At 44.7% G+C, this 16,117-nt stretch overlaps 1 protein-coding gene across 1 annotated transcript; it reads right to left on the bottom strand.

Moving 5' to 3' along the window:
• Nucleotides 1-2,018: 2,018 nt before the first annotated feature.
• Nucleotides 2,019-14,481, bottom strand: si:dkey-6i22.5 (polyamine-modulated factor 1). Its single transcript, XM_060820605.1, has 5 exons — nt 14,052-14,481; nt 11,537-11,642; nt 7,336-7,436; nt 4,145-4,340; nt 2,019-3,296 (listed from the first exon to the last, which is right to left on the bottom strand). Exons 1-5 carry the CDS (start codon nt 14,294-14,296, stop codon nt 3,252-3,254), a joined length of 693 nt encoding a protein of 230 aa, XP_060676588.1. The 5' UTR covers nt 14,297-14,481; the 3' UTR covers nt 2,019-3,251.
• Nucleotides 14,482-16,117: the final 1,636 nt, after the last annotated feature.

Genomic DNA, 16,117 nt, shown 5'->3' with positions numbered 1-16,117 from the left:
GCTGCACTATTAAAAGCATTATTTTTGATAAGTTATTAGATCTGTTTGTCCTCCCAGGTGAATGGAAAAAGACACCCAGCCTTATTTTTAAGAAGAGTTGACATGTTCATCTTGGCCTCCTGGTGCCAGTATTTACTCCTCTGCCAACATCTCAAGCAAACCAATGATCCAGGTCACCATTGCAGACTGTTTTGTGGGTGACCGCTGTGAACAAATTGGTTCCCAATTCACCTACAATAAACAGCAACCTCATTTCAAAAGTAATCGATTAGACAAAGTGTTTGAAGATAGGCTGAGGTTGTGAAAGGTGCTACAGAAATGTAATTCACCCCCCCCCCCCTCCAACCAACCTAATTAGAAAATGAGGTTAGGTAGAGGGTGAGTGAATTACATAAAGGAAACAATTGAGAGTAAGGAAGCCCGAGTATGGTCCTTTCAGCAGCAAAACTTTCTCTTTCAGTAAGAAATGTGCACAGTTCCCCCCACCTCCATCAGGATTGTTCATGTCCATTGGTGTGAAAGAAACTGGAGTCAAGAGTGTAAAACCTTGGTAACGGAGGCTGCAATGCAGAGAAGCAGGGAGGGGGGGTGGTGTCAGTGGAGTGCTGTGCCTCTGTCACAATCAGCAGGAGTAGTCTCTCATCCCATTAGCTGGGTAATGGCCCCGATGGCTGCGTAGGGCAAAAGATCAGAGCTCCTGTAATCTGCTATTCAGGAGCTGAACATTCTGGAGGAGAGTTCTATTGTGCCGATGTGCTTGGAGACACAGTGAGATAACACTTTTGCAGTAAGCTCGATTTCTCCTCCTCACATCTGGCATTGCTGGAACTCTGTAGCCAGGTTTTGATACTGATCAAGTTGTGTGTGCGTGCAAAGGTTTGAGGGGGCGGATCCAACTTTATAATATAGCAACTGCCATTGTGATGGTCTCCTTCAATAGTGCACGGAGCACTAGTTATGTAGCTACTTCAGTGTGGTAGTGAATCAGAGGTTGAAAAGCTGCACACTGATAGATACAAAGGCGTCTGTGTAAAGCAACATAACTCTTGATCAAAGCAAAATATTTTAAGGAGCCAGTTATAGGAGAGGAGAGGGTGTAGGAGCTGAAGGAATTGACAGAGATAGGGAGGGATGTCGGCGCTGGAGGAGGTGACAGAGATCAGGGTGTCATGGCCGGAGTAGGTTTTCAAGATAGGGATGGATGTGGAGTCAAAGGGTCTTGTGACAGGGAGTGTAGGGACTGGGGGAGGTGACAGACGTAGGGAGGGACCTTGAATGGGTTACAGAGAAAAGGGATAAGTAGGGCTAAAGGATGTTTCTCAGAAAAAGAGGGACTTAAAAATTAGGATGACAATATCTGAGGGAGACACAGCTACCCACCAACACAAATATACCCCATGGCAGTGACACAGGAACTGAGTAACTGGGTAGAGGTAGTTAGTTGTTGCGACCTAGAGTTTGAATGGTCAGTGAGATTATGTGATCTTACAGAACAGAACTGGATAACACTGGCATAAAACAAGATAGATCGAATGGCCTTCTGTTGTACTTGGTGACGCTGAGCTGATTCTCACTGAGTTAAAGTTCTCTCTCCTTCCTGCTGGTAACTTTGTTTGGGATTCATTCCTTCACCGAGCAACTCATTCCAGGGACCGAATGGTTACTACTTGTTTCAGAATAAGGAAGAGCTGGGATAAAGTGTTATTGCTGGTATAGGTGCTTCCCGTTGACAGATCAGTGACTACATCAGCCAGAAACTGCCAGGATCGACTTCTCGTCACTGTTCATCTAGGCTGTCCCAGCTCAGACATCAACAGAAATAGCAGCTTGCCCTTCCTTTCCTCCCACGGGGAAGGAATTAAACACCAGCAGGCTACTCAAACAGTCTTGCTCTCGGCACAGATAGTCCTACCTTGTTGCAATACTTTTGGAGCATTGCCTGCAATCCAGCACAAGAGGAGGGGGGAGGAAAAGAAAATGAAGACACAGAACACAGGATGACTGTGATTCACACTGATTTTTAGCTTCGGTTTAATGCAAACACAAATTTACACTGATAATTCCTTGCCCACCAACCACCCACCCCATGACAAATTTCACAGCCGTCCTAAACACTGCCCTAGAAGAAAATTAGTGCAGATAGTGCAGACAATGTTCTCTGCAGTGACAGTACAGATGCCACCGTTGGTGTGTTGAAGTTGTTGGTCACATGGTAGAATGAGCGGCTGGATAGTGCGATAGAACTGAGCGAGTGAGATACCAGGCTGTTGGTTTCAGCTGAGTTTCAGAGTATCTGCATACACTCACATACTCCCAGACTGGTAGGAGACACTGCTTAATAAATAGACCAAACTGAGATGGGATCATCCATCCAGACACAAGGTGTATGTACAGCGGCTCTGGTATACCTCTGGTCTCAAGATTAGATGCAGTTTTGGCATACCACTGCTCGATTTAAAACTCTCCCCCAGTCAGCTCAGAGCCTAACACAGACAGTGAGCCAATTCAATGATACAAGGGTAAGGACCCCTTACAGGTACCTTTGTTGGGAGGTTAAAGGAGCGATCAACCACAACAATACAAACCCAGACTTGGCCAACACTTCCAGTAACATTGGAAGCAAGATTATACAGAAAAGAGAAAATGAACAAAATAAAATTACCAATATACAGCAACAGAGATTGACTTTCAAATTCAAACCTCAAAGCAGAGGCCAAACATCCAGGTTTAAGGGATCTTTTTATCCATCAAGTTGAGGGATACTGTGGCAGAAATAACCCACTCTATACTGTTCCCATCAAACACTGTCAGTACAGGGTTAGGTAGAGTAAAGCTCCCTCTGTGCTTTTAAACTTAAAATAAAGCTCTCTCTACATTGTCCACATCAATCATAGGGTTAGATAGAGAGTAATGCTTCCTCTATACTATCTTGAACAGCTGGTGTGACTGCCCTTTAATTTTATCACATGGGCTGCAGTCAGCCAGCAGAGCAATTCAGTCTGCAGAGGAAAAGGACAGTCACTATGTCATTGCTATTCCTTTCTCTACTTTACACATACCATTCATTTACCCTTCCTACCTGGGTACCATTTACCTCATCAGTTATTTATTGAGGTATACAGGGACTTTGAGCTAGGCCGGTTCATCTCTGAAGATCACAGAATGTGAGTGAAGGTACATGAACACATCAAAAATTATAAAAACACTTGGAAGTCAACAACAGCATTCAGACATCGGCCACCTTCACTTGTTCAGTGTTCGTCCAACTGAAATTGACGACAGAGTTCAGTACATTGCTGTGAATCAAATACACCAGTGTTAGCAACATGACATCGAGATCCAGCCTCCGCCAAACATACACTGATGTTCACAGATTCCCTACAGTGTGGAAGCAGACCAGTAGGCCCATCGAATTCATACTGATCCTCCTAAGAGTATCCTTTCCAGATCCAGCCCCTTTCCCAATCCTTGTAACCCAGTATTTCCCATCACTAATCCACTAGACACTAGGAGGCTAGAGACAATAAATAGAGCTTAATAAATAGACTAAAGTGAGACAGCGTCATGCATCCAGACACAAGGTGTATGTACAGCAGCTCTGGTATACCTCTGGTCTCAAGATTAGATGCAGTTTTGGCATACCACTGCTCGATTTAAAACTCTCCCCCAGTCAGCTCAGAGCCTAACACAGACAGTGAGCCAATTCAATGATACAAGGGTAAGGACCCCTTACAGGTATCTTTGTTGGGAGGTTAAAGGAGCGATCAACCACAACAATACAAACCCAGACTTGGCCAACACTTCCAGTAACATTGGAAGCAAGATTATACAGAAAGGAGCAGAACTACAGAGAAAATGAACAAAAGGGACACTACAGGTAATTTAGCTCAGCTGATCCATCTAACCTGCCTATTTTGGCATGTGGGAGGAAACCGGAGCACCCAATGGAAACCTATGCAGACACAGGGAGAACGTGCAACCACCACACAGACAGTCACCTGAGGCTGGAATCGAACCTAGGTTCCAGATGCTGTGAGGCAGCAGTGCTAGCCATTAAGCCGACATGCCATCTTGTTCATGGAAGATCTACACTCATGATTCGAGACAGCAGTGAGCTGTGCTGCTGTTTATTAGTATTCCATACCTGCCAACGCTGACATTGCTCGTCTCGCACTCGCACCAATGATTCGACCCTGCTCCTGCCCTCGAGGACTGACTGTGCCAGAGCTGCATTCTCCTCCTTTGCCCTCTTCAGTTTCAGGCGCAGGTAATCACGCTGTTGTAGCAGGTATGGCACCAGGTGCGTCCGTAGGTCCACAGCTGGGGAGCCTGTGGGACGCCTGAAATTCAGCAACAGGGGCTTCATTTAGCAGATGACATACAACATCAGTCCCACACACACCGATATCCATATTAGAGTCGTGGAGACTTACAGAAACTTACAGACTCTTATGTTCAACTCATCCATGCCGACCACATATCTTAGATAAATTTAGTCCCATTTGCCAGAATTTAGCCTATATCCCTCTAAACCCTTCTTATTCATATACCCATCCAGATGCCCTTTAAATGTTGTAATGTACCGGCCTCCACCGCTTCCTCTAGTAGCTCACTCCATACACCACTACCTCTGCGTGAAAAAAGCTGCCCCTTAGGTCCCTTTTAAATCTTTTCCCTCTCACCTTAGTTTTAGACTCCCCCATCCCAGAGAAAAGACCTCGTCTATTCACCCTATCCACGGCCCTCATGATTTCATAAACCTTCAGCCTCTGACACTCCAACCTATTCAGCCTCTCCCCACAGCTCAAACCCTTCAAACCTGGCAAAGTCCTTGTCAGTCTTTTCTGAACTCTTTCAAGTTTCACAACACCCTTTCTATAGCACAGAGACCAGAACTGCACATAATATTCCAAAAGTGGCCTCACCAATGTCCTGTACAACCACAGCATGACCTCACAACTCCCATATTCAATATACTGATCAATAAAGGCAAGTATATCAAACGCCTTCTTCACTATCCTATTACCTGCAACTCCACTTTCAAGGAACTGTGAACTTACACTCCAACGTCTCTTTGTTCAGCAACACTCCCCAAGACCTTGCCATTATGCGTATAAGACCTGCACTGATGTGCCTTTCCAAAATGCAGCACCTCACATTTATCTAATTAAACTCCTGCTACTACTTGGCCCATCTGGTCAAGATCCCATTGTGCTTTGAGGTAACCTTCTTCACTGTCCACTATACTTCCAATTTTGGTGTCATCTGCAAACTTACTAACCATATCTCCTATATACAAGTCCCTCCTCCCTACCTTTTATCTTAGCCTGCTTGGCACACCTTCCTCATTCCTGAAGGGCTTATACCAGAAACGTCCATTCTCCTGCTCCTTGGATGCTGCCTGACCTGCTGCGCTTTTCCAGCAACATATTTTTCAGCTCTGATCTCCAGTCCTCACTTTCTCCTCCTATATACACATCCAAAGCATTAATCCTTGTGGCACACCACTGGCCACCAGCCTCCAATCTGAAAAGAAACCATCCACCACCACCCTCTGATTTCTACCTTTGAACCATTTCTGTATCTAAATGGCTAGTTTTCCCTATATTCCATGTGATCTAATCTTGCTAAACAGTCTACCCTGAGCAACCTTATTGAACGGGTCACTGAAGTCCATATAGATCAGGTCCACCGCTCTGCCCCCAGCAATCTTCATTGAGTTTTTTGAACAAGTAATCAAGTTATTGAGATACAATTTCCCACCCACAAAGCCATGACAACTATCACTATGACTATGAGTCTTTGCCGTTCCAAACATATTTAAATCCTGTCCCCCAGGATCTCCTCCAACAACATGCTCACCACCGTTGTCAGACTGAATCTATAGTTCCAAAGCCACAGCCTGCTTCGCCTCTTCCTGTAACTCAAACTCTAGTTCTGGCAACAACATCCTTGTAAATCTTTTCTGTACTCTCTCAAATGTAACATCCTTTCTGCAGAAGAGTGACCAGAATTGTACACAATATTCTGAAAGTGGCCTCAGTAATGTACAGCTGCAACATAGCATCCCAACTCCTATACTCAGTGCACTGATCAATGAAGGCAAGCACTCTAAACTCCTTTTCAACACTGTCTACCTGCAACCATAGGTCACTTTCTTTGGCAATAGTCCCCAGAGTCACCATTAATTGTATAAGCCCCGCCCTGGGCCTGGTTTCCCTTACCAAAATGCAACATCTCGCATTTATCTAAAACACTTTCAAAGCAAAAGGGAAAAACAATTCCATTCACATTGCTCACCCTCTCATTCTCTAACTCAGAGATCACCGACAATGATCAGGAGTAGGAACCCTGCGATTGTTTAGACTAGTTATACCAGGCCAGCCCTTGGAAATACATTTTATTTAAATTCATTGTGGGATGTGGGCACCACTGGCTGGGTCAGCATCTACTGTCCATCCCTCATTGCCCTGGAGAAGATGTGGTCAGCTGCTGCAGTCTTGGTTGCAAATGGCATTTAATTTAGATAAATGCGATTCGATGAGGCAAACCAGAGCGGGACTTACATAGTTAATGGTGAGCTCTGGGGATTGTTGCCAAACAGAGACCCAGGGATGCAGATACATAGCTCCTTGAAAGTGGAGTTGCAGGTAGATAGAGTGGTGTAGGTGGGGTTTGTTATGCTTGCCTTCATTGGTCAGTGCACTTGAGTTTAAGAGTTTGGGTGTCATGTTGTGGTTGTAGAGATATTGGTTAAGTCATTTTTGAAATAATGCGTGCAATTCTGGTCAATCTTCTATAGGAAGGATGTTGTTAAATTTGGGGGTATGTAGAAAAGATTTACAAGGATGTTGCCAGAACTTGGGGGTTTGGGTTACGGGGAAGAATCTGAATAGGCTGGGGCTTTTTTCCCTGCAGCGTCAGAGGCTGAGGGGTGACCTTATTGAGGTTTATAAAATCATGAGTGGCATGGAAAGGGTGAATAGCCAAGAAGGTGGGGCAGTCCAAAAGTAGAGGGCACAGATATATCATGAGACGAGAAAGATTTATAAAGGACCTGAGGAGTAGGTTTTTCATGCAGAGGGTGATGCATGTGTGGAACGAGCTGCCAAACAAAATGAAGGTTAGTACAATTACAACATTTAAAAGGATGGGTATATGAATAGGTGGGGTTCAGAGGGATGTGGGCCAAATACTGGCAAGCAGCACTAGGTCAGTTTGGGTGCAGAGGAATTGGACCAAAGGGTCTGTTTCCATGCTGTATGACTCTGCTGTTAGGCAAGGAGTTCTATCCAGCTGCTAGTTTACTCCTGAATGATTGCAGTCTGACCTTACCACGCAGGGTCTGTACGTGCTTCAGATTCACGTTCCAACTGATCCAATTTAGGGAGTGCTCGTTCAAACAGTCCATCTTCAGAGATCTGACTGACTTCTTCCTGTAATGGGGAAAAAAAGAGCAGGTTTCAGGAGATGGTTCTGGATCTCAGATTAATTATGTACATGCAAAGGATTTAATACACACTATCTTAGCGAGTTTTGAAGATTTGTAGCTCAGGTTGAGGTTCTGGATGTAGGTTTGCTGGCTGAACTGGAAGGTTCATTTCCAGACGTTTTGTCACCCTACTAGGTAACATCTTCAGTGAGCCTCCAAGCGAAGCACTGCTGACGATTTCTGCTTTCTGATTATACATTTGGGTTTCTTTGGGTTGGTGATGTCATTTAGCAGATTAGGGTGGATTGTCCATACTAAATTGCTGTGTGTACAGGAATGCGCAGGTTAGGTGGATTAGCCATGGAAAATCGGGGTTACAGGGATGGGTTGTGTCTGAGTGCGATGCTTTTTGGAGAGTTGGTGTGGACTCGATGGGTCGAAAGGCCTGCTTTCATGCTGTAGGGATTCTTTGAAACGGTCTCTCACTGAAATCACATAGCATTTGTAACAAGGTAGATGAATTGACTACACAAATAAACAGGTCAGAATTAAGTGCCATGATGCAGACATGGCTGCAGTGTGGAGTAAAACCAGGAACTAAATGCTCACGTGTATTTGACATTCAGGAACAATAGATAGTAAGGAAAAGTAAGAGATCCAGAACCATCTCCTGAAACCTGCTCTTTTTTTCCCCATTACAGGAAGTGAAATTCAAGATGTAGAATCAGTGTGTGGAGCTAAGAAACCGCAAAGGACAAAGAGTGGTGGGAATTGTTTGTAAGCCACTAAACAGTATTATCTTCGAGGAGAAAATGAGGTCTGCAGATGCTGGAGATCAGAGCCGAAAATGTGTTGCTGGAAAAGCGAAGCAGGTCAGGCAGCATCCAAGGAACAGGAGATTCGACGTTTCGAGCATAAGCCCTTCATCAGGAATGAAGGGCTTATGCCCGAAACGTCGAATCTCCTGTTCCTTGGATGCTGCCTGACCTGCTGTGCTTTTCCAGCATCACATTTTTGGCACTAAACAGTATTATACAGCATGGTATAAATCAGGAAGCTGGATAATCAGTAATCACATGGAATTTCAACTGACACAGACTGACATCAATCTACAAGATAGTTTTCTAGGACTGTATTTCAGGGATCCAATAAGATAATATGCTATTTCTTGTAGCATTCTGAGAAAATGATGGTCTACTGGTACTGTAACTGAACTATTAATCCAATGATTCAGATAATGTCCTTGATATCTAGGTTTGAGTCCTGCAATGGCAGATGCTGGAATATGAATTTAGTAAAAACTGTCACTCAAAGTGGCAATGAAGTGGATAAAGCGATAAAGAAGAGACGCAGCATGCTTGCTTCATCGGTTAGGATACTGAGTATTAAAGTCATGTTGCAACTGCACAAGGATTTGGTCAGGCCACATTTGGAGTACTGTGCACAGTTTTGACTGTTGCACTACAGGATGGATGTGGAGGCTTTGGAGAGGGTGCAGAAGAGGTTTACGTCGATAATGACTGGATTGCAGTGTATTGGCTATAAAGGTAATCTTGGATAGTTTTTGCTGGAGTCGAAGGCAGAGAGATGACCTAATGGAAGTATATAAAATTACAAGGGATATAGGGGGTAGTTGGGAGTCTCTTTCCAAGAATGAAAATGTCAAATACCGTGGGGCAAAGGTTTAAGGTGATGGGGAGAAACTTTAAAGTGAAGAAAACACAGGGGGTAGTAGGTGCCTGGAACATGCTGCTGGGATAGTAGTAGAAGAAGATACAGTAGCAAAGTTTATAAGGCAGAGAACAGAGGGATATGGACCTTGAGCAGGTAGATGGAATTAGTTTAGAAATAGTTTCATGGTCAGCACAGATACGGTGGGCTCTGCATTACTGTTCTATGTTCTATTTTAGATTTAGTAATGTGCAATGAAAAAGATCTAATTACAAGACCGTAAGAAATAGGAACAGGAACAGCCTGTTTGGCCCGTTGAGCCTCCTGTGCCATTCAATACAATCATGGCTGATCTGACATACCTCATGTTCATTTTCCTGCCATTTCTCCATAATCTTTGATTTACCGACTGATCAAGAATCTGTCTATCTCAGCCTTAAATAGACATAAAGACTTTGCCCCCACGGATCTCTCTGACAAGGAGATCCAAAGAATCTCAAACCACAGAGAAGAAATTCTTCCTCATCTCAGTCTTAAATTGGCACCCTTGGATTCTGAGACTATGTCCACTGATCCTTGACTCTCCCAGCAGAAGATACATTTTCTCAGCATTTAGCCCAACGAGCCACTATCTATTTCAATAAGATCACCTCATTCTTCTAAACTCCATTGAGCAGAACAACCTAACTTTCACTCATACAATAATTCCGGCACGCTGGGGATCATTCCAGTGAACTTTCTCTGAACTGCCTCAAGTGAAATATCTTTTCTTAAATACGTGGACCAAAACTGCTCACAATACTCCACATGTGGTCTCAGCAGCAACTTGTACAGCTGCAATACCCTTAAGTTTATAATTCATACTCTTTTTGTAATGGAACTTCTAGGGAATATATATATATAAATAAGTGAACCTAAACCAGGTTCTTCAACTGAAAATAAACTAGGAAACTGTAAGAAACAATCTGGCTACCCCTTTGCATACTAACATTTAAAAATACCGTATTTCTCTCATGAATCAAATTTTAAGAAGTGTGGAACTTAACACTTCAAAGTGAAAAGATCCCTGAACTGTTCTGAGTCACATCAGTTCTTTAAAAAGGTCAGCATACTCAAAACTGGCCATCTAGCTTGTGATCTATGTCACTAATACACAGACAAGTAGAAAATGTATTGAAGTAGGGTCAATCTTGATTCCTGATGAAGGGCTCTGGCCCGAAACGTCGAATTTCCTGTTCCTTGGATGCTGCCTGACCTGCTGTGCTTTTCCAGCACCACTCTAATCCAGACTCAGGTTTCCAGCATCTGCAGTCCTCGTTTTTACTTAAACTAATTCCACCTGCCTGCTCCTGGCCCCTATCTCTCCAAACCTCTCTTATTCAAGTACTTATACAAGTGTCTTTTAAATATATCCACATCCTCAGGAAATTTATGACACATGCGAATCACCCTCTGTCCAAAACGTTTGCGCCTCGCATCTTTTTAAAATCTGACTCCTTTCACCTTAAAATTGTGCCTCCTGGTCTTGAAATTCCCCCATCCTTGGGAAAAAGGCAACTATTATCAACTCTATCTCTACCCTTCATTATTTTATAAACTTCTATATGGTCACCTCTCAACGTCTGACACCCAGTGAAAGAATAAAAAGTGAGGTCTGCAGATGCTGGAGATCAGAGCTGAAAATGTGTTGCTGGTTAAAGCGCAGCAGGTCAGGCAGCATCCAAGGAACAGGAAATTCGACGTTTCGGGCACAAGCCCTTCATCAGGAATCACTCCAGTGAAAGACACTTGAGTAGATTGAGCAACAGGGCCAGTTCATAAACAGTTTAAAACATGGTGATTACAAATTTACATTTCTTTGAGACTCAAAAATCTTGTCAGGAAGGTAGTTTAACCATGGTCATTGACAGAAATTAAAAGATTGCATTAGACGAAAGAAATAAAGTTGCCAAAATATTATGAAGACTGATGAGTGGGAACATTTTAGACTTCAGCAGAATAGGGACGAAGAGTGTGGTGCTGGAAAGGCACAGTTGGCCAGGCAGCATCCAAGGAGCGGAGAGTTCAACACTTCGAGCATACATTGACTCTCCTGCTCCTCGGATGCTGCCTGACCGGCCGTGCTTTTGCAGCACCACACTCTTTGACTTTGATATCCAGCATTTGCAGTCCTCACTTTCTCCTTCAGCAAAATAGGACCAAGAAACTGATAAAGAGGAAAATAGAGCATTTAACTAGTGAAAAAACACAAAATAGATGGCAAAAGGTTTGATAGGAAGGCAAACAAAGAACCACACAACACAGAACACAGCTATTTGGCCCATTGAGCCTATTCCATTTCTTTGACAGAGCTATTAATTTTGAACCAATTGATCAATTAACAAATTTGACAAGAGCCAGAAATTTTAATAAACAGGGTTCTTCATTGCTCACCTGGATAGAGGTCTGGAGTTGAGAAATAAGCTGCTTGTAGACACTATGTGTGAACTGTGGCTGAATTTTGTAAACAGGTTGAAAGCACTGAGCAAATCTCTCAAAGCTACATATGGAGGGAAGAAAAACAGGGTACCATGCCCTCAATTATTAAAACACATCCATCAAGCAACCTTTTCACACAAGCAACCACTTGTGTGAAAATCAAAACAAATACACAAACTAAAATAATCAGATTCATTTCAAATTTAGAGGTGGAGTTAATTACCAGCAGTTGCTATTAGTTGACCACATATGCCAAAAGTCAATGAACAATCTAGTTTGCGGATATTGAGGCATTTAAAGAGCTCAAGCAGAACACGCTCTGCTTGCAGATAGGATAGATCTGACAAGAGTATTCGGAGACAGAGCAGTAATCAAATCAGCAGTGTCAAAATCCTGCAACTCCCTTCCAAAGCTGGACATACAACAGATGGAGTGCATTGATTCACACCTTCTCAAGGGCAGTAAATACTGGGTTGATCTTGCTTATGACAGTCATACAGTATGGAAGCAGACCCTTGGGTCAACTTGTCTAGCCTGACCAGTTTCCTAGACAAAACTAGCCCCACTTGCCTGTGTTTGGCCCATATCCCTCTAAACCTTTCCTGTGCACATTCCTTCCAAATGTCTTTTAAACGTTATGATGTGGAGGAGCTGTTGTTGGACTGGGGTGGACAAAGTTAAAAATCACACAACACTAGGTTATTGTCCAACAGGTTTATTTGGAAGCACTAGCTTTCACAGCGCTGCTCCTTCATCAGTATGTGGAACAGGACCATAAAACACAGAATTTCGAGGAAAAGATTACAATGTCATGCAACTGAAATGATATATTGAACAAACCTAGATTGCTGTTAAGTCTTTCATCATTTAGAATGGGTTGCTGGTTTTGGTTTATTAATATGTAAATCCCAGTTCTGATGTTGCGTGATTTTTCAAAACTTTTAAATGTTGTAACTGTACCTCCATCTACCACTTCCTCGAGCAGTTCATTCTACATACGAACCACCTTCTGTGTGAAAAAGTTGCCCCTCATGTCCCTTCTAAATCTTTCTCCTGTCACCCTGGGAAAGAGACCATGGCCATTTACCATGCCCCTTATAAACCTCTATAAGGTCACCTCTCAGGCCCTAGCGCTCCAGTGAAAAAGTTCCCAGCTTATCCCCTAACTCAAACCCTCCAGTCTCAGTAACATCCTGGTAAATCTTTTCTGAACACTCTCCAATTTAATAATGTCCTTCCTAAGGTAGGGTGTCAAGAACTGTACACAATACTCCAGATGTGGCCTTACCAATGTCCTGTACAACCTCAACATGTTGTCCCAACTCAGATACTCAACAATCTGAGCAATGAACGGGCAATCTAAACAGGTAGCCCCGACGTAAGAAGGTTCTCTTAAAGGGTACACTCCTAATGTAGGGGGAATTCCTTAAAAGGAGTAGACCCAGTACAAGGAGGATTATTTAAAGAGCCAGTTCTAGTGTCAGCAGGCATTGTCCCATTGTAATGGGGATCCCACAATGGTGTAGTCTCCGAGTACGAACCCTTAAAAAAGGGAATCTCTGGGCAAGGGATGATTCTTTAAAGTTAAAGATGCATCCCTTAAAGGGGCATGACCTTATAGAGGTGTAATCCTTAGAACAATCCAAACGCATGGGACTTTTCATCAAAGGGTCAGGTATCCCTTAAAGGGACAGTGCCATTGCAACACAGGCAGGTATCCCTTAAAGGGACAGTGCCATTGCAACACGGGCAGGTGTCCCTTTAAGGGACAGAGCCAATGGAACACAGGCAGGTATCCCTTAAAGGGACAGTGCCAATGCAACACGGGCAGGTATTCCTTAAAGGGACAGTGCCAATGCAACACGGGCAGATACCCCTTAAAGGGACAGTGCCAATGCAACACGGGCAGGTATTCCTTAAAGGGACAGTGCCAATGCAACACGGGCAGGTATTCCTTAAAGGGACAGTGCTAATGCAACACAGGCAGGTATCCCTTAAAGGGACAGTGCCAATGCAACACGGGCAGGTATCCCTTAAAGGGCAGGTATCCCTTAAAGGGACAGTGCCAATGCAACACAGGCAGGTGTCCCTTAAAGGGACAGTGCCAACGCAAAACGGGCAGGTATCCCTTAAAGGGACAGTGCCAATGCAACATGGGCAGGTATCCCTTAAAGGGACAGTGCCAGTGTAACACGGGCAGGTGTTCCTTAAAGGGACAGTGCAGGTGTAACACGGGCAGGTGTCCCTTAAAGGGACAGTGCAGGTGTAACACAGGCAGGTGTCCCTTAAAGGGACAGTGCCAGTGTAACACAGGCAGGTGTCCCTTAAAGGGGCAGTGCCAGTGTAACACTGGCAGGTGTCCCTTAAAGGGGCAGTGCCAATGCAACACAGGCAGGTGTCCCTTAAAGGGGCAGTGCCGTGTAACACGGGCAGGTGTCTCTTAAAGGGGCAGTGCCCTGTTGACTGTTACCTGGCGGTTTCTAGAAGCTTCTCCACTGTGGTATCTATCGCCGCTTTGAACAGTCTCAGCCTTTTTGAGTCCGAGGCCGGAGTGTCCGCCCCCGATCCGGATAAAGTGTCCAGCGCCGCGGACGGCGGGGTCACCCCTCCCCGGTCCCCCTCCCCCTCAGGCGGGGCGGCCTCCGCGCTCTCCCGCCCTCCCTCGGGGGTGACCGTTACTCCACTCCCTCTCCCCTCGCCGCTCTCGAGCTCCATTCTTCCCGCCAAAGTCCCCACCCGCGCGCTTCAACCTGACTGGTCGACGGCGGCCGGCAGACCCTTGGCCAATTGGGCTAGAGACTTGCCAGTCAGGCGCCGACCGCCCCACCCTCTCTGCACTGATTGGCCTACGCCGTGCATCCGCCGTCGCCCCCGGCAAATCAGGAAAAGCGACACGTTAACTGCGCCCGGTTTGTTTTTGTCGACTCTTGTCATTGGCTGCTCTTCTTGGAACCGCCTACCACCAGCTTCGAACGCGCGGACCACTCTATATCCATGGTTGGCCAGACTGAGAGTCACACAATCCATAGACCCCACCCACTTCCCGTTTGAGCCTATCAAAACTATGAGACTTGGTAGGCGGCCTTTCAGCCCATGCTGTTCCTCCTAGCTCCCTATTTCTGTCAAAGTTACAAGAAATCACAGAACACAATTGAAAGGGTTCAGAAAAGATTTAGAAGGATGTTGCCAGGGTTGGAGGATCTACAGGGAGAGGCTGAACAGGCTGGGGCTGTTTTCCCTGGAGCGTCGGAGGCTGAGGGGTGACCTTATAGAGATTTATAAAATCATGAGGGGCATGGATAGGATAAATAGGCAAAGTCTTTTCCCTGGGGTAGGGGAGTCCAGAACTAGAGGGCATAGGGTTAGGGTGAGAGGGGAAAGATATAAAAGAGACCTAAGGGGCAACTATTTCACCCAGAGGGTGGTACGTGTACGGAATGAGCTGCCAGAGGAAGTGGTGGAGGCTGGTACAATTACAACATTTAAGAGGCATTTGGATGGGTATATGAATAGGAAGGGTTTGGAGGGGTATGGGCCGGGTGCTGGCAGGTGGGACTAGATTGGGTTGGGATATCTGGTCGGCATGGACGGGTTGGACCGAAGGGTCTGTTTCCATGCTGTACATTTCTATGACTGTATCCTTCCTAATGCAATATCCAAAACCAAACACAAATCTTCCCAGAGAGGTCTAACTACTGGATTTGTATAAGATCATCATAACGTCCCTACTCCTGTACTCTTATTTATGAAACCTAGAATTGGTATGCTCTGCAAATAGCTGTCTATTTGTTCTAACGCCTTTAACGACAAGTATTTATACACCCAACTCCCTCAGCTCCTACACACCCTTCAGATTCATGCATTTTATATGATGATAATTCAAAGAACTGCAGATGCTTAAAATCTAAAACAAAAGCAAAGTGCTGGAGAAGCCCATGTTGTGGAGAAAAAGCAGAATTAACACTCTGAAGAAGGATCACTGCACTCAAAGTATTAATTGTTTCTGTCTTCAGAGGTTGCCAGATCTGCTGAGTATCTCCTGCAATCTCCCTTTACTTTATAGTTTTTCCCTGTTCCTTGTGATGGGCATCACCTCAGTATTCTTCACACTGAACTTTGTCTTTCATCAATCCATTGTCTCTACTAACATACCAATGTCCTTTTGAATTTTTACATCGTCCTCCACAACAATTCTCCAAAGTGTTGTGCCATCCGCAACTTTGCAATTGTCCCCTGCACACAGGATAGAGATCACTTGTGTGTATCAGAAAATGCAAGGATCCCAATATTGAACTCGAGGCAGCATGGTGGGTCAGTTGTCAGGGACCTGGGGTTGATTTCATCCTTGGATGACTGTGAAATTTACACATTCTCCCTGCGTCTGCAAGAGTTTACTCTAAGAAATGCTGGGTTATAGAGCAGAGGGGTGGGATACTCTTTGGAGGGTCAGTGTGGACCCAATGGGCTGAATGGCCTGCTCCCACACTAGAGATTCTATGATACCATTACAGCTCTAAAAATACCCACTCACCCAAA

The sequence above is a fragment of the Hemiscyllium ocellatum genome, chromosome 50 (genome assembly GCF_020745735.1).
Source record: "Hemiscyllium ocellatum isolate sHemOce1 chromosome 50, sHemOce1.pat.X.cur, whole genome shotgun sequence".
NCBI classification, from domain to species: domain Eukaryota; kingdom Metazoa; phylum Chordata; class Chondrichthyes; order Orectolobiformes; family Hemiscylliidae; genus Hemiscyllium; species Hemiscyllium ocellatum.
Note: the sequence above shows the minus strand (reverse complement) of the source record. Positions and strands in the feature narration are given on the sequence as shown.

Coding starts and splice junctions, on each gene's coding strand:
- si:dkey-6i22.5 (XM_060820605.1), bottom strand. CDS start 14,296: ATGGAGCTCGAGAGCGGCGAGGGGAGAGGGAGTGGAGTAACGGTCACC. Junction 11,643..14,051: donor AAGCTTCTAGAAACCGCCAG/GTAACAGTCAAC, acceptor CTCCATATGTAG/CTTTGAGAGATTTGCTCAGT. Junction 3,297..4,144: donor AGCAATGTCAGCGTTGGCAG/GTATGGAATACT, acceptor TTTGATTCACAG/CAATGTACTGAACTCTGTCG.